Below are 24,378 nucleotides of genomic sequence, written 5' to 3'. Positions count from 1 at the left end.
ATTTCATTTCTAATTTATTGTTTGATTATAATTGTAATCTTAATATGTTATCAGACAGACACGTTTCTTGTTATCAGAAAAAAACGTTATTACAAAAAAATATTATGTTCTTCAATATTCTCTTTTAACTGTCTTAATCATAGCAATGGTACTATTATTTTAAAAATCCTTTTTTTCCCTCATACAGGCTATGAACTAGATATAAAAATCATTACAGGTCTTACTCTTCTTCCTGATCATACATCCTCCCAAGATACCGACAGACAAAAAAATCTTTTTTAATGTTTCTCTAAGTGTGATAACATTTCTTGAATTGCTTTTTTGCATACAATACAGATCTGTAATTCCATTTTTTCTATCACCCTTAGTTTTAAATATATAATGCTTCAAAAAATTAAGGAAAATAAAATATAATTAAAATTTGTAAAATTTATAATTTTGCAGGCCATACCTGTGTTAGAATGAATTACCTGATGCTTTACTGTTGCTTTTCTTTTACCTGATGCTTTTCTTTTATAAATAGCCTCAAGCACATCCCGAATTAATGTCCAACAGTAATCGGCTAGCATGTTAGTATCCCATTTCCCTTTATAGTAGCTTTTCATCACCGAAATGTCTTGGTAGAAACGTTCACCATGTTCGTCACTTACATCTCTGATGTAAGGGGAAAAAATGCAGATGTGAGTGTGGAAATGTATTTTCAAAGTCATATTACAACCCATTGATTAACAATATCATGGTAATGTTGGATTTTTTTGCCGTGAAAACATTTGCAAACGTCTTTAAATGAAGCTCAAGCTGCACTTTCTACATTATTTGACGTTGAGTTAAATACATCATCTTTGACCGACTCTCTTATTTGAGGACCAACAAGTATTCCTTCTTTAATTTTTTTCTTCACTTTCATTTGGAAATTTTTGCCCGATGTACAAATATCCAGGACTATTCTTCTTCATTGGTTTTATAGAATTTTTCATTAGTCCTAGTTTGATGTTGAGAGGAGGTAAAAATATTTTTTTGGGATCAAATAAGAGCTCATGAATAATATTTTTCCCATTTGGAATTAAGTTGTCTCGTTTCTTTCATTCTTTGGTAACATATAATGTTTATCCCTAGTTCAGCTGTCCCATTCACAAAGAAAACACATGTACTTAGTATAGCCTAACTGCATGCGTGACAAAATAGCTATAACTCTCAAATCACCACATATATTCCAGCTATGTTTTTTATAATTTATTTTTTTCAAGAACATCTTTCATTGCATTGTATTTCTTCTTTTAATTAATACCATAAGCAATTGGTATCAAAGGATATTTGTTACCGTTGTATAGTAGAACCACTTTTAAATTATACTTGAACAAATCTATGAAAAGGCACCAGTCCTCGGTTTATGAACTTGTCCTAAGTGCAACATAAGCTCATCAATATTTGTGCAATAAACAAAATTATCTTCATCAATAAAGTCAGTTTTTTTTTGTCAGCTTCAAAAGCCCAAAATTTTTGTATTTTTTTAAAGTAAATTCCAACCTAGCAGTCTTGATCCTAACACTTCAGCTTGATTTTTTGATAAATTTAAATCCGTAACCAAATCATTTAATTTACCTTGTGGTATAAGAAGTAGTTTATTGGAAGATAATTCTAAATCAAAATCATTGTTTTCTTCTTCAGTATTGTCTGATTCTTCATCACTGCTTTCGAAACATACATTCACAAGTGGCTCAGGAACTGGAATAATTTCACTGTGAGGTACAGGCCTGATTGCAGATTGCAATGAAGGATATTTTACAGTATGTTTAGATTTTTTAGAAATTACAGACACACTTGTTAAACAAAAGTAACAATCTGTTACGTGATCCTTTGGTTCACGCCAAACCATAGGTACACCAAATACCAAAGCCTTCTGTGTACCTTTCAGCCATCCTCTTAAATATACAGAACAATTAGTGTATACTATTTGAGGAGTCCACGTCTTATCCTGATCACCAATTTTACACTGAAAGTACAAGTGATATACTTTTTTAATAAAAGGTATAATTTTTGACTATTTGATTTTACAGTAAACTCACACATAGATAACAAAAGGCATCCTCATCATTTACACAATTTCAAGGCATTATGACACTGCACTATTAACAAACTTAAGACACCAATAAAACTGAACAAAATTAATTCATTACTAAATGTAGTGCTTAATACAAACAACACAGCTGTGTTTTCAGGTACATGTTTTGACCTGCACAGACATGATTAATCTTGTCCATAAAAGCTCACTCTTCAGTATTAGATATTATGTCATAGTATGTGATTATGATATGATTTAATTCTTTGTCTAGTATTGTTTATTTTAAGCTTACAAATTATGTTAACAAAGTTAAACAATATTAAATGAGCTAAGAAAATACAATATAGGAGCTTAAAATGCTAACTATGTTGAAAAATGAAAAAAAAACCTTTAATTAAAATTAAAAATTCTTCAAAAATTGTGGGTGATAGAAAGATTCTAAGTTCATATTTGTATTCAGCATCAAAAAACAGATTAAAATCATGTATTGCATGTTAGGAAACAAAAATTATGTTTATCAGTAATATTATTATTCTAACTCTTTTTTCCCCTTCTCTTCAATTAACCACCCGCTCCTCTTTTTCTGTTACTACCCTGAAACATATCAAATTTTTTGATTATTTCTCTAAATCTTCTTTTGTGCAGAATTGTCTGTTCTTCAATGTCCATCTCTTAAATATCCTTAATTGTTATATATATATATATATATATATATTTTTTTTTTATAGAAGTAGTTGATGCACCTTTCTTGTACCTTACATTCTGCAAGGTACAAGACATATTCATCGCTTTTCAGTAAAGAAAACTTCCTTATAGTGAATTGTTTGATCAGATAATCAACTTTGTTCCATGCAGGTTGGATTATTTGTGAAATAGAATAATTGAATTTAAAATTAAGTGATTTATCTACTGACTTTATTTCATCATAATAGTTTACCCAAATTTTTTTTGTGAAGTTCTTTATTAAGATCTGCAACATTCCTCTAAATGATTAAAAGGAGACAAAAGAGGGGGTAAAAAGAGGTCTTGCAAATTTATTTTAAAAAACCGTAACGTTTACATAAAAATTACATTACATTTTTATTATACTTACAAATTTCTTTGTGGTCTGGTATTTTCTTGTACTATGTGCAATAAAATATATCTATCTTGTTATATTTCTAAATGTTTATACTTTTAGCCTTTCTCCGTGAAGAAAGATCTACATGCTAATTTTCCCAATTAACTTGAAAATTATGTATGTAATAAAAAACAAAAGTTTTCATAGAAATTATGTCCTAACAGTTTGCGTGTTTCCTTTTTTAACTGTGCCTTCCAAATTAACCAAGTTATGGAATACAAAATATGCTTATATATATCTTTTATGGATACTATTTAGTAGAGTTATATGTAGTAGTTATACTATTTAGTAGTACAGTTATGGTGAATTTAATTTTTTTTTAGTTATTAAAATATAAATTGGCAATTTATTTATATATTTTTTTTTTATTTCATAAGATGAAAAACTTATTTCTTGATTATTTAAAATTTAACAAAGTTTATAATTAAAAATCATTACAGCATAATATTATATTGTAAAAATTTTATAAAACTCATTGGATTGTATAAATATGGAAAATACATATTTCTTATGTTAAAATAACTGATTTTAAGTTAAAATCAGTTATTTTAACATAAGAAATGTGGATTTGCCATATTTGCCTTACCATGGCTACTACTTCATTTATACACACTTTTTTTTAAACATATTTAAAAAATTAAATTTTTTAATGTAATTGAGTTTGAGGGATGACAAACATTTTCTTTACTAATTTTAACAGTTATTTATATATTTTATATATATATATATATATATACATATATGATTCGGAAAAATATTATATATACCAGTATAGACAAAAGTTTAATTTGATTAATGTACAGACAGAATTTGATGACTTTCTTATCAAAACTACCTTAGTTAGCAGCAAATTTACATAATTTAAATAAATGCAAATAACTTCAGTACAGTACTGTATGTGTATAGCCACATAATAAAAAATTTTTTATTTTGTATTTTTAATATTTTGACTACATATTTTTATATGTTATAATTTTAATGTGTGATTTGAGAAAAAAAAGAAAGGTTTAACTGATCATGAGGGAAAACCTTGAAAGCGCTATTAAAAAATAATAAGCATAAGGTAAGAAGCATTATTAAATTCTATACTCTTGGTGGTAAACGGTTTTGTATTTGAGATATTAGTACAGAGGGGAATATGGACAAATACAATAACAAAAGAAATGTTTTTTCTAAGTTAATATATATATATTTGTAAAAAGATCCTTTTCAGTCCCCTCCCTTTCATGCATTCAACCCTGTTCAAATTATACTATCCTGCAGAAGTAACCAAAATACTGGATGGACCAAAAGTCACTACCCATTGTAAGTGACGTTATTTGAATACAAAACAAAAAACAAATTGAATTCATAACTAACACTTTATTAAAGCTGTATTATTATTTATTTTATTGTTTCTTGAATTGCTTTCCATCTTTGTCGATACATTTCTGCAGATCACCTGGACGCCTAAGCATGCTTGTTTATACAGTCATGTATTGGGATCTATTTCTTCAAAAGCATTTTGAATATCACCTTTTAAATCCTCAATTATTTGTGGTTTTGTAGCATAGTCTTTATCTTTAACACTTCCCCAAAAGAAAAAAATCCTTGGGTGTAAGGTCAGGAGATCTCTGTGGCATTTCTGCTGCTCCTTGCCGTTCAATAACTTTCCCACCAAATAACTCATCAAAGTAGTTTCGCACAGCTGTTGTATAATAAGGGGGGCTCCACCATGTTGAAACTAAAGTAAGTTGAAGTTGTTGTAGTTCATTTGTAGCTCCAGAATGTAGGTTGTCAATATTTCAAAGTACTTCCTTCCAGTTACTATTCCATCAAAAAACCAAGGCCCAATTACTCCACAGCATGAGATACCACTCCAAATGGTAACACCAGGTTGATTCAGCTGCCTGTCAAAAACAATTCTATGGTTCTCTGCATACCAATAGGTACAGTTGTCTGTTATGTGGCCTGTTAATTTGAAAGTTGCCTCATCACTCAAAATTATCTTAGAAAACAACTCACTATCGCCTTCTGTTACTTTATTTAACATTGTCTCACAAAAGTGAAACCTGGGGTATTCCATTTTAATTCAACAAATTTTCAAAAATGTTATTGCATCACAATTTTTGATGATATTTGGTATATGATAACTACCCACATTATAGAGTCCAAAAAAATATTTTTTTATATTTAAAAAAAATTTTTTCCTATAAGTAATAAACTATTTTCTGACTTGCCAACAGGTAAAAACAGCCATTTTCATCAATTTTTCCATAAGCTGTAGCATTCTTATTGTACATTGCACAGAGGGTCAAAAAGGGCATTTCAGAAAAAGTAAAAATGGAACTTCATCTTAGTGTACCCAAAATTCATTTTGTTATATAACCAAATCTTGTAATGTTTACTGATGTTATGTTTACAAATTGTTTTTTTCAAATTTTGGACCCAAAATAAATATTGAAGGGCTTAAGGTAACAGGCCTGTTTTTTACCTTTTAACTCTTAGGTACTAGTAGTACTTATAAAAAAATTGGGCTGTTACCAAGTGTCCATTAAAAAAAAATGGCTGCCAGATCATAAGATTTTGAAAATCTCTCATTTTTGCGGCCCAAAAACCACATGTGGAACAGGTGGAAAAAATCTGAAATTTTTAGGTAAGTACGTTTTATGGTCTTTAAAACCATATAAAATTTATTTTGTTACTCAAAAGGGTTTACAAGTAATGAAGCCATCAAAACCGCTAAAAACACTGTTCCTTCTAACCGTGAACAATGCATCCAAAAAATTCACAGCCTGTATTTTTTTCACATAATAATATAGGCCTACTATGCAAAGTATTGTGGTATGTCTATAATGAGGTAGCTTATATTCTAGATAGTTTGTTACTTAAAGTATTACTCATACACACTAACTCATGTTTAAACACGAAAGTGAATAGACTACATGGACATGAATGTTTGCATAATCCTGAATGTAAACACTGTAGAAGGCTCAGTTACTGTTTTGATTTCATTGTGATATGTTAATTGTTCCTACTGTTTTACTATGGTTAGGTAATGTACACTTGTTTATAAAGTAATTTTATTAGCAGTGAACTTCTCTTTTATGCGATATCTTTTATTTTTAATTTTATTAATTAGAGAAATTTTATTTTAGCTGTAGAGAAACTGGGATAAGACAAAGTGAGGTACAATTGGTTTTTATAATTAATACTAACTGTATTGTTCCATTTCAAGAGTACTTAGATAAACTTACTGAAAATTTTTTAATAATCTAAAAAGGCATCAATTTGTTGCAAAGAAGTAAACTAATTTCCTCAACATTAATGAGGAAAACTTGTTGGAGGGTGAATGTATTGTAATGGGAGATTTTTCTCAAAACTTTTCTTTTGTGATATAGGATGAAGTCCAGTCATATCACTGGTCAAAACTTATGCCACAGTACATCCATTTCTCATATATTTTAAAAAAGAAGGAAAATTACAAATCCAAAGCTACTATGTGATTAGAGAGTACTTGAAGCACATTACTACATCGTTCTTCTGCTTCCAAAAGCAGGATATAAATAAAGTAAAAACACTGTTATCACAAGATAAACATTTTTTTTTATTTTTCTGATGCCTCCTCAGCCCAGTATAAAAACAAAAAAAAATTCATAAATTTGTGCTACCATCAAGAAGATTTTGAAATTGCTGCTAAATGGTCTTTTTTTGCCTCATACCATGGAAAAGGAGCATGTGATGGTATTGGTGGAACTGTAAAATGTACTGTGACTAAAGCAAGCCTTCAAAGAACAGTCAACAATCAAATTGTTACACCTTCTGAATTGTACAATTATTGCAGACAATATTAAAAATATAACATTTATTTTCTACTCTAATAAAGATGTTCAAGAGACTGAAGCATACCTCAGTTCTCGTTATCAGGTAATCACAACAGTCTCAGAAACAAAAACCTTTCACAGTTATGTTCCAACAAGTCAGAAATGTATTCTGAAAGTCCATGCTACCTCTGAATCAGAAACATTTACTTTGGTGTCTGTACACAAGGACATTAGTGTTTCTGATTACTTTATAGGTTTACCAAAGCCAAAATGTAAAAATTATGTCTGCTGCATATACGATGGCAAGTGGTGGTTAGGCGAAGTCATTGAAGTCAAAATACATGAAAATGAAGAAGAATATTGAATACACTTTTTCCATCCGCAGGGTCCTGGTACTTCATTCAAGAAATCATTGAGGGATAATCAAACATGGGTTCAACTGGAAAATATTTTAAAGATTCTCATGCCTTCAGAGCTTTTTCTATCAACTACTGGAAGAGGACACAACATTAAACCAAAGACAAATGAGGACTTATCAGTTCTACTCAGTAAAAAAATGGCGGGAGCCCTAAATTTTGTTAAATTTGTTATCAAAAAATGCAATATTTATTCATAACTTCCATTAGCAGAAGTAAAATAAAGTAAAAATGAATTGAACAACTTAATGTATTTGAATTGTTTATCATTTTGTAATTGACTATTCATTAATTATCAATTTATTCATTCTGAGTTTAGTTGTAATTATTATAATATGAAAAAATACATAACATCAAAATTTCTTGGATACGTTGTTTACAGTTAGAAGGAATGATGATGTATTTAGCAGTTTTGTTGGCTTCATTACTTATCAACCCCTTTGAGTAACAAAATAAATTTTATATGGTTTTAAAGTACACAAAAAGTATTTACTGTGTAAACATTTCAGATCTTTGCCACCTGCCCCACATGTGGTTTTTGGACCCCAAAAATGAGACATTTTCAAAATCGTACGATTTGGCGGCCATTTTTTTTTTAATGAAGGACACTTTGTAACAGGCCTGTTACCTTAAGCCCTTCATTTTTTATTATGGGCCCAAAATTTGATAAAACAACAATTTGTAAATGTAACTTCAGTTAACATTACAAGATCTGGTTATTTAACAAAATGAATTTTCAGTACACTAAGATGAAATTCCATCTTTACTCCTTACAAAAAGCTATTTTTGACACTCTGTGCGATGTAAAATAAGAATACTATAGCTCATGAAAAAAGTGACGAAAATGTTTGTTTTTACCTGTTGTCGAGGTAGAAAATAGTTTATTACTTAGGAAAAAATTTTTTTTAAACATAAAAAAATATTTTTTGCCACTACAAGGTGGGTAGTTATCATGTACCAAATATCAAAATCAAAAATAGTAATACACTGATAATTTGTTGAATTAAAATAGAGTATCCCGCCTACAGTCAGGATTGACTTCCAATGGGCCATGTATGAGAAAAGGTATGTAATATTTGAATTTAGCCTTACGTAAAATTCTTCGAACAGAAGTTCTCGAAATATTCTGAGAGATAGGCTACAAATAGACTTTTAGGGCTTTGAATAATTAACTCCTTGTAAAACTTTAAGCTTAGTTTCATCACTTATGATGGCCTACCTGGCCTGGTGCAGTCTGCTGCAGATGCATTACTCTCAAAATGTTTTCATAAATTGTAGACTTCCATGTTGATGGAACAGCATTGAAATGATTTTTCCACTCATTTATTATTAAATTATGACCACCTTTGTACCAGGTTTTTAAAGCAAAAATTCTTTCTTCATTAGTAAAAACATCTTCACAAGTTAGAATAAATAATCTCCAATGAACATAATAACAGCTGTACACAACATATGTTAGATTGAGTAGCAGTGTGTTTTGGTGTTTGTGTCAATAATTATCTTATGAAAACAAAAGGTGGTAATTTAAAATCAAAGGGAAAATCACAAACAAGATTATCTTAATGTTTATAATAGATAGCGACTTCTGGCCCATCCGGTATAGTAAGTAAATAAAACTTATTGGAAACATAAAATTCAATGGCTCCTAGTTATAGCCTGTTTAGTGCCTTGTTTTATTATACTATAATTTGTTTAGTATGAATTGTTCTGAAATGTTACATATGTTAAGTGCTAAGTGGTTTTGTACATTTGTCTAACAGTTCATGTGCAGGAATTGCAATTTAATTAATGATTGTTGTGATAGATGTCTTTTGTTTGTGCTTTTAGTATAGGTGCTTGAAAATATATTTATTCAAGGTGGTATCTGTTAGTGTTGTTTTGTGTCTTTTACAATATGTTCAAAGATAATTTGATTTGATTTTTTCTGTTCATGTATTCTGTGATATTATGTAGTTGCCATCTGGAATTATTAGTTATAGTTATATAAAATTAAAATTGGTCATTAATAATTTTAAATCATTATCTGTTATTAAAATTTAATTGATATTGTTATCAATTAATTTTCTTTATTTGGCAATTTTTAATTTATTATTTGTGAAATTGTGAGAGTAAATCTGGCTCTGCATTACTCATGACCATATGACACAGCTATTTGATATATAGTTAAGATTATCTGATTTTGGGTACAGTTCTCTGCAAGAGTCTGACATTTATTCACCCAACGTTTCTACTATCTCATCTTCCCCAGTAAAATTCATATAAAAATATGTCTGTGACTACTATAATAAGTATTAAAAATTAAAAAAGTAGCAATCGATAAGCTTTACTATAAAAAATTACAACATTTTTCTCTCTTTGTTGGAGGTTGATACAACCAATTCTAATCATCCCAATCACAGTTAGCCCATATGTGGGATGATTATCACCTTCGTATTCTTCCATTTTCTTACACTTTATTCTTTCTTCCCTGGACCGTGAAACTTGGATCAAGCCAACCTGGTATCATTTGTATTGCTACAGTACAAAAACCAGCATCCTTAGGTAGCTGGCAGGGCAGCCATTTCTACATTGGAGTGTAATAGGGTAGTGATTTAAATCTGTGGAGCTGAAGTCAAGTATTCTGTTTCCTATTCAGAGGTTGCAAAAAAGCCAAACTTGTGGCTGAGGGGCCTAATGGATAAAGCTAGGTTATTTTCCTAACGTACGTTATTCATATGTGTATTTCTAATATATCAAAACTAGAGTTTGATTATTTTTTATATTTTAATTCTTTATTTTATACTGTTTATTTACTTCAGTCATTTTTGTTTATTACCTGCAGCATAGGTCCTTCAATCTACAGATGGGTCCACCATTGATATTATAGAAATAATGGGGCGGTGCAGATATTACAATAATTCAAGGGATGGCAGAAATTAAATACACACTCATAACTCATAAATGAAAAGAGATACTCAAATGAAACAAATATGACATAAAAGTGAAGTTTATTTGCTGCAGAATCATACATTTATTTTTCTACATAGTCATATTTTCAGCTACACATTTCTTCCAACTCTGAACCAGTTTTCTCATTCTATTAATGAAGGATGCAAGTAGCTTTTCCATGATCCATGACCTCACTGCATCCTTCAGTTCATCAACCTGGCTGAAATTAATACCCGTAATATCCCTATTTAATTGAGAAAGAAGTGAAAATTGCAGGGCGTCAAATCTGGTGATATGGATGATGTGAAATAAATTTGTGCACCTATTCAAATTTCAACTTCACAAGAACTCCTGATCATTGCATGCGATGTGTGATGGTTAAGCACTATCATAATCATATTGCAGAATATCAGCTTAATGGATTGTTGAACATAATAGATACACACATATCTCGTATTCTTTGTGTGATGTGACAGTTATTTTGAATCATTTCAGTCGCCTCTTTTTGGTGCTTCTCATCAATTACGGAGCCTTGTAGTAGTCTGTCAAATATTGCAAGGCTTATCCTCATTACCAGCTGTTTAAGTACAAAATTTTATTGGCCACCTACTCACAGTACTTGATCAACAGTTTCATCACCGTAAGCAGCTTTTAGAATCTACTAGCATTCACTTTTTCTGCTGTTAAAAATTCAGTTACTGCACATTATTTTAGAAACATTGACAAAGCAGTCATACTTGACTCCATAACAGTGATGATATAGAAAATGACAAGGCATGATTCAGTAAGTTTTGGAATGTTAGTAGTAGGGGTAATAAAACACATGGAAATGCCTATTGCTTTGTACATTTTGTTCTCCCATTACATTCCAGTGTGCATTACATTTCAACCGTCTCATTTAGATTGAATGGCAGTAATAATTTTAAGTTTGCCATTATTTTAAATTCTTTTGCGTCGGCAAATTTTCCACCTAATCTTGGAGTTTTTTCATATTTTAATTTGTATAAATATTTTTAAAACTGAACCTAATACCCATTAAGGAATATTTATTAAAATAGTATAATAATAAAATTGTGTTATTTTGCTGTACAGTTTTTCTTTTTAGATTTTTTGAAAATACAAAAGAATTATTTTTTAATAAATGTCTGGGATTTAATTTCATTATTTATAAAACTGTGATTAACAGTTTCTCAATGTAATTCCAGTTATTTAAATTATTTAACACTAAAAAAGAGGCACGCCTACAGCCCATCGCAAAATGTTAACATAGTTAATGTTTGATTACACATGATTTTGTTAAATGTTTTTGCCAAGTGTAACTAAATAACATTCAAATAAATCAAGCAAATCCAGTTTGCTACTTTGTAACATTTTGCCAAGAAGCACTTCATTCAAAATAAAGATATGAGCACCTATAGAAAACAAACATGTGGTTGATGTTTTATAGTTACAACTAATAAAACGTTTTCTTTCTAATCACCACCACCATATTAAAGTATATTTCTGTGAGTTTTTCATTAGTTTCAATGCTTTTTCTTTCATAGTCTGTGATGTTATTAATTTAAAAAATATAAACTTTTATAATGGCAATTCAAACTAGATTTTTTAATAAAAAATTCTTTTAAATTTATTTCAAAATATTTTCAGTAACTGATACTGCTGTTCTCACTCGGGCATTACTTGATGTTATTGCTGATGGCTTTTCTTTACAACAAGGACAATTGAACTGTGTTTGTCAACCAGCTCAGTCATAATTATTAACACATAAAAAGCTTGATGTTTCAGATATATACAAAAAAAGGACGATTTCTTAAATATTACACATTAGAATGCGCTTGAATATTATAAAATATAAAAATAAAAACTATAATTAATTAACAGATGTTATTTAAATCCAATACATTTTTCAAGCATATTCTACATATGAAAATAACTAATTTAAAAAAGACAATACCATTTGCCTCAACTAATCCTAGTGTGATAGATAACAGCATTAGTCTAAGATAATTGCAAAGACAACTGAAAATGTTTTGAAGAAAGTTGGTAAGATCATTTTATTAAAAAATTTGGTCAGTTAATTAAAATTCAAAAAGTTATCATTTTTAGTTTGGTTTATTAATATCACTTAGATATTTTATGATAAAAGGAGAAAGAGAATAGGTTTCAATATTGCCTGCCTGTTTTGTTCACTTCCTACAATTTTTTATATATTTTTTTAAAGATAATCTATGCCTTTCAAATTTTACCAGTTCCTTGTAAAATTTGTCAAACCCTGAGGATGTCATGTATAATTTGATTTTATAGTTCCCATTAATATATATATATATATATAGTGATTAAGGTTACAGTTTATTGTCAATAGTTATTAACATAATATTTTATTTTGCTAGTTTTTTTTAATTTGTAAATCAGATCTTGCAAATAAGCTTGAGAAAAGAAACTTTTAGTCTTCTATTAATATTTTATGATAAACTCAATCAAAATTTCATAGAAAAAAGTATAAACAGTTGAATTTTTTAAATGTTTCAGAATTGTGTTTTTTGGAGAAATTAAGAAATATTTGCAAAAAGTTATAAAATAGCTTTTTTAAAGAAATTTGTTGTTAAGGATGGCATTTTGAATTATGGTATTAACTAAAACCTTTTTCGTTGTTTGTGAACCATTTTGTTTATTACAATCGTTGTTTTTGTTATAGTTAGTTATTTTCTGTAATAAAAAAAACTTAATCGAAAATGTGATTACGTTGTTTTAATGCTATTATTTAAATGTGATATTTTAGTATTATTTTATAATAAAACAATAAAAATTTGTTTAGGTTATAATTGGGTCTGTTACCCGAACTGCCATTTCATTTTTCAAATTTTCCTTGATAATACAAATATTTAAAAAAATCCGAAATTAAAATAAAATAGGATAAACAATGTGTACTGTATAATTTATATGTGGCTATTCTACATGAGCTATATATCGGCCGAAATAGCTCAGTTGGGAGAGCGTTAGACTGAAGATCTAAAGGTCCCTGGTTCGATCCCGGGTTTCGGCAATTATTTTTTTTTTTTTTAATTTTTTAATTTATAAAGGCTATTTTGTAGTTTGCGTCTGCTCAGTCTATACGTTTACGAATTTTGAATTTTCAAAAAATAGATAGTACTTTTCAGTTTATATTTCTCGCTTAATTTTTTTCCTTAGAAAAGAACGTAATCGATACCTCCAGCCTTTGTATCTCAATATAAAAGAATGATTACCCTTACAAAATTGATAGTATTATCCCCACCCCAAAAATATATCAACAACTTACAGGATTACTTTTACAGGCCAGTATTTTAATTTTTTTTTTTTTACGAAATAATAGTTCATTACATAACGTGCAAGAAAAAATGTGTAACATGTGGAAAAACACTAAGCTCGACTGGGATGAATCCAAAACTTTCCGGATGAAGGGTAGAACTACATTCGCTACAGAATTTATTTAAAAAAAAAATTGCCGAAACCCGGGATCGAACCAGGGACCTTTAGATCTTCAGTCTAACGCTCTCCCAACTGAGCTATTTCGGCTGTTGCAAGTTACAGTTGAACCCTCTTGAATTCATTCATAATGTGCGTGAAAACCATTTGTAATTTGTAGAGAGAAAAAATATCAAGGTTGTCGGATTTAAATCCAGAACCCTCCAGAGTAGGAATCAGAAACGTTTAAACATAAAGCAAGAGAATAAGTAATAGATTTTTTTTTCATTTTAATTTCTTAATATGTACGTTGCAATCTGTTCAACTAGTAAACAATAAGCAATCCCCCACGGCCCAGTGAGATGAGGGTGATAAGTATGACATGTAAATGACCTGTGTAGTCTTTTATAGACTCAGGCCGATCATTCCTCCCAAATCAGCTGATTTGGAAAGTCGAGAGTTACAGCGTTCAAGTCCTAGTAAAGTCAGTTATTTTTACACGGATTTGAATACTAGATCGTGGATACCGGTGTTCTTTGGTGGTTGGGTTTCAATTAATCATAACCACACATCTCAGGAACGGTCGAACTGAGAATGTACAAGACTACACTTCATTTACACTCATACATATCATCCTCTGAAGAATTATCTAAACGGTAGTTACCGGAGGCTAAACAGGAAAAAAAAAGGCCGATCATTCCTGAGACGTGTGGTTAATTGAATCTCAACCATCAAAGTACAGCTAGCCTCCGTGGCGCGAGTGATAGCGTCTCGGTCTTTCAGACATGATATTCTCATACACGCTACAAATCATTCATCTCATTCTCTGAAGCAATACCTAACGGTAAACCTGCAGGTTAAAAAACCAGTATTCATCTTCTAGTATTAAAATTCATATTAAAAGCAACTAACGTTTACTAGGATAAATAGTAAATAGATTAGAAAATATTAGTAGATGCAGAATATAATTATTTATAAAATTAATTTTTTCTCTTAATATCTTTTTTTTTGTTTAACATCCGGAACCACCGTTTGGTATTACTTTAGAGGATGAGATGAATGATATGTAACATGTACGAAAATGCCATGCCTGACCGGGATTCGAAACTGGGGGACCTCCAGATGAAAGGCCGAGACGCTGCCACGGAGGCTGACTCCTCTTAATATCTGTTTCTTTTTTCCTCCACGGTTACTAAAACGTTCTGACAAGCAAAGAGATCTCTGCGAAAGTACAGAATATGTGATAGGTAGATTGTTTTGTGTGTGTGTCAATTATCTCACAAATTTTTAAAATTAATTAAAAGTAGGTTTAGCTTGAGTACATTTTTTAATTTTAAGGATTTTAATGTTCAAAAGAGAGTAATAATAATATACATGTACAGAAAGGTTTTTTTGTAGATTTTCACACTTCTTTAAAATTTATTGATTTTTTTTTGACATTTTTTAAACAGCACTATATAACAAAGAATACGACCGTGCACAAACCCTTAATTAATACAAGATTAGGGATATTATTTATAATAATCTAAAGTAGAGATAAAATCATAAACATTTATATTTTAAAAAATAAATAAAAAGAAATGGCTATGCCGTGTTCATTTTTTTTAGAATGTTTAGAAAAAAGATGATCAATCTTATTAACTATTAATATATTGGAAAATAAAATGACAAGAACTTGGATCACGGTTATTTTGAAAAATTTGTTATGCATGTTATCTAATTAAACAATATTACATATTTCAAACGCTTGGATCGTCGCAGCAATTTGATACCGAAATGATTTACGCATGTTGTTTTTAATCGACGTATCCCTACGTAATGCAGAAAGGTAGTCCGACTATTGTCATGTCATACGTAATGTTATACTAAAATACGAGACGCCGAAATTTACCGATCATACGCGGGAACTTCCGACTACCCTACATTATCTCGACAGACAGTTACAGACTAGTGCGTGGTACGTGTTGTATAACAAATTTTAATAATACAAATTATGTTCGTTAATAATTAGTTTGGTAAAAGATATTGCGTATACATCATTATTCGTAAGTTATTTATCTTTTTTTTTCTGATTCCAGTTACTAGCACTAACTTTTTTTTCATAGAAGTATTAATTATATTATTAAGTGTATCTAAAAGAAATTAATGACTGTAAAACAAGCAAAAATTGATTTTCCTTCGTACTTATATTGAGTTCTCTTTCAATTTGCTCCATTTTAGATTTTCTGGTTGTAATAACAAAAAATAATATATATATATAATATAAAAACCTTAAAAGTTGAAAATGTATATGATAACATGCAAAACATATTAGACAAAATTGCTCAATTCAGTGGTTCCCAACTTATTTTCTTCATTTTTTTTCTGTTTAGCCTCCAGAATCCCATAAGGTATTACTTCAGATTATGAATGTAAATGAAGTGTAGTCTTGTACAGCCTCAGGTCAACCATTCATGAGATGTGTGGTTAATTGAAACCCAACCACCGATGAACATTAGTATCCATGATCTAGTATTCAACTTTTATATCGATTTGAACCTTAGAACTCTCGACTTCAAAATTAGTTGATTTGCGATGACAAGGTCACCACTAGATCAACTCAATGGGTTACTGTTTCCAGCCTGTGCTTTATTTACACTCCTAAGGATTTCTGCTGCCAAAGAAGATAAAAATTTACAAAAATTAAAGAATTAGAAAAAAAAAGAATAGGCTCAAAATAAGAAAAGTAAAATCTGTTGTAATTCAAATGGTTTGATTTATTGAACTTTGGAAGAATTTTCATGTATGAGCAACTTTTGACAATATTATAAGTATTATTTGTAGTTAAAAGTAAACCTAGATATTATGGTAAATGTCAAAGTTTTTAAAATATAACTGTTGCATGGACATGGCACAATGGTTTATATATCTCTTTACTCTTTACATTCCCTTAATATATATCACCCCCTCCCTCCTGTAACACTACTCCTAAACACCATTCGGACTTGTAAGAGTAAGAGTAGGACTTAGGGTCTCCACTAAAGAAAGTGATTCTGAAAAACAAAAAGGTGGAAATCATTGTCCTACTCTGTCTTTCAAGTAATTTCAGGAAATATTGAATCAGTCTCAAAATTTCAATCGCTGTGTAAAAGGTTACTTCTTCCTAAGTGCCATGGGATGTATAGTGCATTCAGTCCACATTTCCCATCATTTTAAAACCTCTTCATGGTAATAATAATATATTTAAAAAAAGGAAATATATATACTAATAATTAGTATGATTATGATAAAACATAATGTGTAAATGTTTTCATACTTACGTAAAACTTCTGATTTTCAATCTAGACATTATGCTAAAGTGTGATCTTGGGCTTTGACATTTTCAATTTTTATATTCGCGCTTTACTGTGTATGTGACATATAAATGTTTAGAAGTATGCATAATTTTGAAAAATATTTACGTAATTATTTTAGGTAGTGGATAAAATAATTTATTTATCACCCCAAGTATATTTGACCCTTTTTTATATACTCTATAAGAAAAACTGTTTAAACATATTCTATTTATTTAGTCTCTAGAATGGAAACCCAATGGGCAGATATTGGCTTGATGGAGTAATACTCGTATGGGGCACTTCACTAAGAACTAGCAATGCTGAATTAAGTAGAATACACAACTGATAGTATCATCGTGTTTTAGGTAGCTGTAAATACATAATGATAATGTATGATACATCCACACTAAAGATTAAAAAATAATTCTTTATCCATTTTTAAATTCCAACTTTTTTAAGTCATTGTTAAGTTTAAGAATTTACAAATTTTTAATATATGTTGTACATATATTTATGTACGTAAAAAAAAACTTACTTAAAAAAAAAATTTTAAGAAAAATTAAAGTGTTATTTATTTTCCTGGCAAATGTAGCTAAAATAGCTAAATTAAAGGGAAACTATGGTGATGTTATCAAAAATGGGGTATTAGATTTTTTTCAAATCTTTACGTTTTAGCGTCCAACTGGTATCTAAACCAAAACCACATATGTATTTGTGTCACACTGCTTCTTCTTATATCTCAGATTGACCAAACTGATTTACTTCAAATTTGATGCAAATATTTCTGTATACGGGGCATTGATCATATTAATTTTTACTTCCTTGTAGAGAAGTAAAGGAAGTATTATGATCATGAAATATTTCAGTTTCCAGATTTTAACGGAAATATCCATCTTCACCATCCCTGAATCCATTTTGACTAGTTTCGGCATGACGTCTGTTCATACTTACGTATGCATCTCGCATAACTGAAAAACGATTAGCCATAGGATGTTAAAATTTTGGATTTAGGACTGTTGTAACATCTAGTTGTGCACTACCCCTTTTGATTGCAATCAACTGAACCAAAAGTGTCCAAAAAAACCCAAAATCCCTAAAAATTTGGATTTTGGACTTTTTCTTAACTGCAGCTCTCATTTAGAGCTTTTCAACAATTTATCGTAGGTGGTACTTATTTTCATCGGTTCCAGAGTTGTAGAAAATAGAATTTAATTGATGAAATACTTGGATCTTACACGGAGAAGGCACATCTGTTCAAATCAGTTAAGTGGGTGGGAGATATCGCAAAAAAACCAATTTCAATTTTCCTCAAAAGCATTTCGGGGAAAACTTTATTTAAGCAAATTCATTATGTACAGTACATATATGAATAATAAAAAAAAAATCTTTTTAAAAATTAACCCCTATCTCTTATAATTGAAATGCATATTTTCTTGTTCTGCCCTATCTCCCTTCGATTCAAATATTTTTCAATTTTTTGATAGTTTATATTTCATATATAACGCTTTCAAGAAATTTCTACAACTTTTTAAAAATTATAGACCCCCCATACCTAAAATACACAAACTTTTCTTTTTCTTATTTCAGCCTTTATTAAAAGGTGTTTATATGAATATTTTCAGAAATATTTTTCTTAAAATTTACTTTCACCTCTAAAATATATATATATATATATATATTTTTTTTTTTTTTTTCGATTCTTAACGCTTTTAATTTTTATTATTCATAGCCAGGAAATGTAATACTGTTTGCTGTTTTTACTTTTCCTTGAAATTTTTTAGTCCTTTTTTGTTTTGAACAGGCTGCAGGGAACCAAGCAAATATCATTTCAATTCCTTCTGTTCTGATTTTCCTCCAAAATTCTTTCACTATTCCGTGTTTTTTGTTCTGCCCAGCATATGTGCTCTCTTTTTTTTCATTCACAAGAATTTTTATTCTGTTGATATTTTCTCTAAATTTTTTTCTACCTTGGCAATTTTTTATAAGTAAAAAATAAGTAAAGGTCTTCCTTTATTTTTTGCATTTTTTGCATATTTTGTTTAAAATATTTTTATTTAAAATATGGTTTTGAATACAAAAAAAATGCTCCCCTATTAAAAATATTACTAATGTTCTGAAGAAATAAAAAAGTAGAAAACCTATTTCCAGAAAAACATACAAAAAGGAATCCTTTAGAAATGACGTAAAGAGACTACTATTAAGCTTAAACCAAGACTTATTAAAGTATGTGTATACATGTTTTTTGTGGTCTTAATTTATTTTAAGTTTTCTAATTTTTTTTTATTAATTTTCACATAAAATTACTTTGAAAATCAGAATAACATCAAACTTTATATATTTTTTTTTTTTTTATTATTAAAATTCAACACCTAATGGTAAAAAATCTTCAAATTGTCTATGTAGAAAATGTAATTTTTAATAATTGAATTTAATTTTTAATAAGTAATCATCAAAATTAGATAAAAATTAAAGCTTACTCACCAGTAAGTAAAAATACCTACGTAATACAGATTGAATTGAGAAACTCTTTTTTTGAAGTTTTTAAAAAAAAAATATTCCATTGCAGATTGCACTGTACTAGTGAACTGCTGCACTCTGGTGAAAATAACACAAGGTTATGTTATGATTTGTCTAAAGGTAGTATTATATAGTGCAATGTTATTTAACAATTTATACACAACTTATTCAGCTGTAGTTTTATTAATTATGCTTATTAAACAATACTTTTTACTATTAATTTTAATGATTTATAACTATTGATTGTACAGTTTTTTTTTCATTAAATATTTTATTATATTAATGATGAACATGCATTCTTTTTTATCTGAATTATTTGTAAAAAAACTTATTGATGGATAATTATACCAGTTATCTTTTATTTTTTTGTTGTTTATTTTATGATAATTAAATCTTTCATAATATTTTATAACAGAATCCTGGAAAGTTTTTAAAACATGGTGCTAACGTTGAATAACTTGTTACTTAAATAATTTTAAATTATTGAATTATCTTTTTGTTATCATTGGAAAATTATTAAAAATTTTTATAATATTAATAATAACAAATGTAATAATATAATTCATAACAAATGTAGTTGCTGTTTTTAATTGATAAAATAATTCTGTTAAATGTTTATACACATGCGTGCACATACACACACACACACACACACACACACACACACACACACACACACACACACACACACACACACACACACACACACAAGTATTTAATATTTAAGATGTTTTGATTATTTCTCCATGAAAGTGATTTTTCTTGGTATGTTAATAGATTGTTGATTATTGTAAATAATGCCATATTTTGTACCAAACATCTTTGAAGTATATGAAACTGAAATTTTGCAGCACCTGGAACGGAAATTTTATTGGTTATATCATCGTAACTGCAAATACATCTTTAACTGGATGTTTTATAGTTGTAGATGATGCATCATTGCTAATTGTGTAGCAATATCATGTTAGTAAATATCATAATTTTTGACTGACATTACTGTACCCCATGTTATGCTTCAAATATTATTACATTACATATTATTACAGAATCTTAAAACTTGCTTATATACTTTCAAATCTCTGAATGAGTTGTGTGGTAACTGCCGATCGTTTTTTTGTGTTAGGCTGTAAAAAATAATCAGCCAGGTTGATCTAGTGATGAACTCATCATCAGCAAATCAGCTGATTTCAAAATCGAGAGTTCTAAGGTTCAAAGTAAAGGCAGACTTTTATACAAATTTGAATACTAGATCACTGATATCGTTGTTTTTTTTGGTGGTTTGGTTTCAATTAACCATACATCTCAGGAATCGTCAGCCTGAGACTGTACAAGACTACCCTTCATTTCATTCATACATATCATCCTCTGAAGTAATACCTTACGGTAGTATCATTCTCATTCATCATCTGAAGCTTATGATGGTTCTGGAAGCTAAACAGAAATAGAGGCTGTAAAAAATAGGAAATCCATTTGGCAGTCAGGTTTCTTAATTTGAGATGATCTTTTAGGATTGTTTTTACACTCAAAAAATGTATTTCAAGTTTTTTAAAGGTTTATGCAATTCATTTGCAGATTTTCTTGAGAAAGTAGTTGAAACTTCAGTGTAATTGTCCTCATTGAATGAGGTTCTTAGTCAACAACCTTGCAGTTCATTTGCAACTTTTTCCCAATGCTGTCTAAATGACTTTACTATTCAAACAAACTAAGAGAGACATTCATCCTCGAATTTGGGTTTTAAGTGTCTCTCTCTCACACTCTCTCTCTCAGTCTAGATTGTCTGAAAAGTCAAAATCAAGTTACAAATAAACTGCCATGTTAGACATATATGTCTAAGATTCAGTGGTCCCTTCATTTGTCAAACAAATTTTTTAAGACTACTGTCTAATTAAATTTGCTATGCAACAATAATATGTACCTCCTTCTGCTCAGACGTGTTAATTACAATTGAGTAGGAGATGAGAAAAAGTAGAAATTTCTTTTTCTCATAATGACATCAGACATATAAGTGTTTGTCCAAGTCGTTTGTGTCTGGATTTACTACAGAATGAAATTTAAAAACTCCTGTGTTTATTTTAACCTTCCTCATATAAAAAAGGTTTAGAATTGAATCTTATTTATTTTGAGGAACTATTTTTTATTTTATTGTGCATTAATATATTTTATTAATTACAGGTGATTCAAATGCATCTACCAGTTATGCAGTTACGAATGCTGCAAGTTCTTATATACCAGATAACAATGATAATAATTCAGCTCCAAGGTATGAACAACTGTGTGTATATTTTATTTACAAATTTTATACTTATTAATTGTACAATAGTTATCTTTTTAATTTTAGTTTTTGTTAATTTTATATTTATATATTATTGGTATATATATTATCACTTTATAATACCTATATTTAAGTTTATTTTGTTTTTCTCTTTTTTATATTAAACTAGTAAATCACGCATTATTAAAAAATATGCATTTATGTTAGTATACATATACTATTTTTAAATCTATGTCAACTTTTTATGAATGCTATGAATGTATTTATGTTAATATTTAGTTTATAATAATTATACTTTTTAAATCTCTGCCAAAATTACTTTTTACTTTTATGTTATTTTAGTTAGTAGATTATGAAATAGTTCTTTGATGTTTTAATATAAAATTTTGAATTTTCAGTGTAAATTGTATTTTTGAATTAATTTTTGTGTTTGCATATTTTTCTTTTTATGTTAATCTTGTTGTTTAAAGTTATAATATTATTTATTTTCGATGAAATGACTTAATCAGCGATGAAACATGTTTTGCTGCAGTTACGTAAATTTATTCTTTGATAAGGTAAGCACTAACATATTTAGATATTATTATAGAATATAGAGTTTTAAAATTTAATTTAATCATTAGTTCATAAATCTATTATATGTTTGTGTACGTATAAATATTACAAATAATAATTAATAAATAACCATTCATGTACTCATTGGAGTTGCAAGTTTATTATTAAACTGACAAATTTATATAATAAACTTTTTGAATCCATGATTTCATCATTAATTTATATTAATTTTGTTATTTTGGTGTGTTCATAGATGGGGTTTTTTGTTAATTATTTATTAATTACAGCATACTAGACAATATATTAAAAATGAATATTTATTCACTGTTTTCACATCATACCAGTTTTTGTTGCAAATTTAAATTATAATTGAATTTGGCATTACTTATGCAAATTATTTTATTTTAAATGATTAGTTCAGTTCCTTCCCTAAGAGCATCTTCTGATAAAAGGTGCTTTAAAGAAAATATTGAAACTAGTTCAAAATAAAAGAACTCACATAAGTAAAATTATAGTTTTGTTTTTGTATATATATGTATATACTAGCTCCCCATCGTACCTTCACCCGTACTATATGGTGACTTGCGTTTCCTGTAGCGGTCAATATTTTTATTAGTCAAGTAACCAGAGGGTGGTGCAGTCAGTCACACATACAGTAATGGTGGCAGTGGCTGTGGTGGTTGAGCCACAGCACCATATACCCTCACACCTCTTAAAAAACCCGAAAATGGTTTTTAAATATTTTTCTGATGAGTTTTTGCTAGCCCAAATCTACTGAATATATCGTTTACTGTAGTTGGGATTGGGAAAATTTACAATCATTGTTCAAAAAATTGTTTACCTTTCTTCATCCCTTTCAAGGTAAGATTTCGAAAAATCTAGTACACCATAAGAAGAATATGTATACAAATTTTTATCAATTTATCTTCCACAGTTTTTGCTGGGTATTGATTATGAATCATTCATGACAACATTATTTTAAATGTATAGATATGTAAAGCTTTTAGGAATTTCAAAAAAAGGAGAAATTTTTGTAACAAGTATGTTAGTATTTTTTTTTTTAAATATAAGCTGATCATTAATAAAGATTTATTTAACTAACCCAAATTTGTAATTTAGGGAGAAGATAATAATTTATATGGATTATCTTATATGCATGTATGTAAATATGAATAGAAAGAATTCTAATTAAAAAAATATTTAATTTTTACTTAATGTGAACAGTTATATTTTTTTTAGCAATATTGAACATTTAAAAATGTATTATTACAAATAGCAATTTTTCTCCTTTATTTTTATCAGTTTTACAAATTTCTAAAATGTTGAATTTACTGTATATACTTTATATGGTTTTGATTCTTCATTTTATTAATCTTATATTCTTTTATGAGCTGATCAAAGCTCTGTTTAGTATCCTTGTATTTTTATCATACGTATTTAGTAGTATTTATTTATTATATGTATTTATTACGTATCATACTAATACCAGTTTTCTTACTTTCATTTCTGTGGGTTCACGATCGTTAGTGGTATTACTTTTGTTCAGTCCTTTTGATAATATGTAATTTCTAATCCCTAATTTGATTTAATCTATAGATGTAGTAACAATTTTCTAATCATTTTTATAGAAAAGAAGAAAATCAAATTATGCAGTTTTTCATACAGATCATTTTTATAACTATTTTTTTATTTTTTGCTGTAGGTTTTATTTAGAAATTTTGTTGTACAGTACCGTTGAGCATGCATTGATGTTAAAGTATAGAACAAATTTTGATTTCGGTAAGTAAATCCTCTTTCTATTGATCATATAGATTTATAAAATAAATAACTTTGTAAAAAATCATTCATGTTTTGTTGTAAGTGGAAGTATTTTCATTCAACAAAAAATTTGAACCTGAAATAGCCAGGTACAAAATCTTATTTCTTTTAAAATATAAAAGCAAATAT

General features: G+C 28.6%; 1 protein-coding gene and 2 non-coding genes across 6 annotated transcripts in view; 2 read left to right on the top strand and 1 right to left on the bottom strand.

Moving 5' to 3' along the window:
* Positions 1-22,031, top strand: part of LOC142331520 (uncharacterized) — a 78,512-nt gene extending 56,481 nt beyond the window's left edge. Inside the window, exon 5 of one of the 4 annotated variants that reach the window (XM_075377491.1) lies at positions 21,777-22,031. In XM_075377491.1, the coding sequence (XP_075233606.1) occupies positions 21,777-21,913 (137 nt within the window). In that variant the 3' untranslated portion in view covers positions 21,914-22,031. Of the gene's footprint in view, positions 1-12,858; positions 13,050-16,145; positions 16,550-21,776 lie in introns of those variants that run through there. The other 3 variants (XM_075377492.1, XM_075377494.1, XM_075377493.1) reach the window with 3 other exon arrangements.
* TRNAF-GAA (transfer RNA phenylalanine (anticodon GAA)) lies at positions 13,300-13,372 on the top strand. The gene has a single exon. It is a non-coding gene; the product is annotated as a tRNA-Phe (tRNA).
* On the bottom strand, positions 13,812-13,884 carry TRNAF-GAA (transfer RNA phenylalanine (anticodon GAA)). The gene has a single exon. It is a non-coding gene; the product is annotated as a tRNA-Phe (tRNA).
* Positions 22,032-24,378: the final 2,347 nt, after the last annotated feature.

The sequence above is a fragment of the Lycorma delicatula genome, chromosome 10, assembly GCF_047948215.1.
Source record: "Lycorma delicatula isolate Av1 chromosome 10, ASM4794821v1, whole genome shotgun sequence".
NCBI classification, from domain to species: Eukaryota; Metazoa; Arthropoda; class Insecta; order Hemiptera; family Fulgoridae; genus Lycorma; species Lycorma delicatula.
Note: the sequence above shows the minus strand (reverse complement) of the source record. Positions and strands in the feature narration are given on the sequence as shown.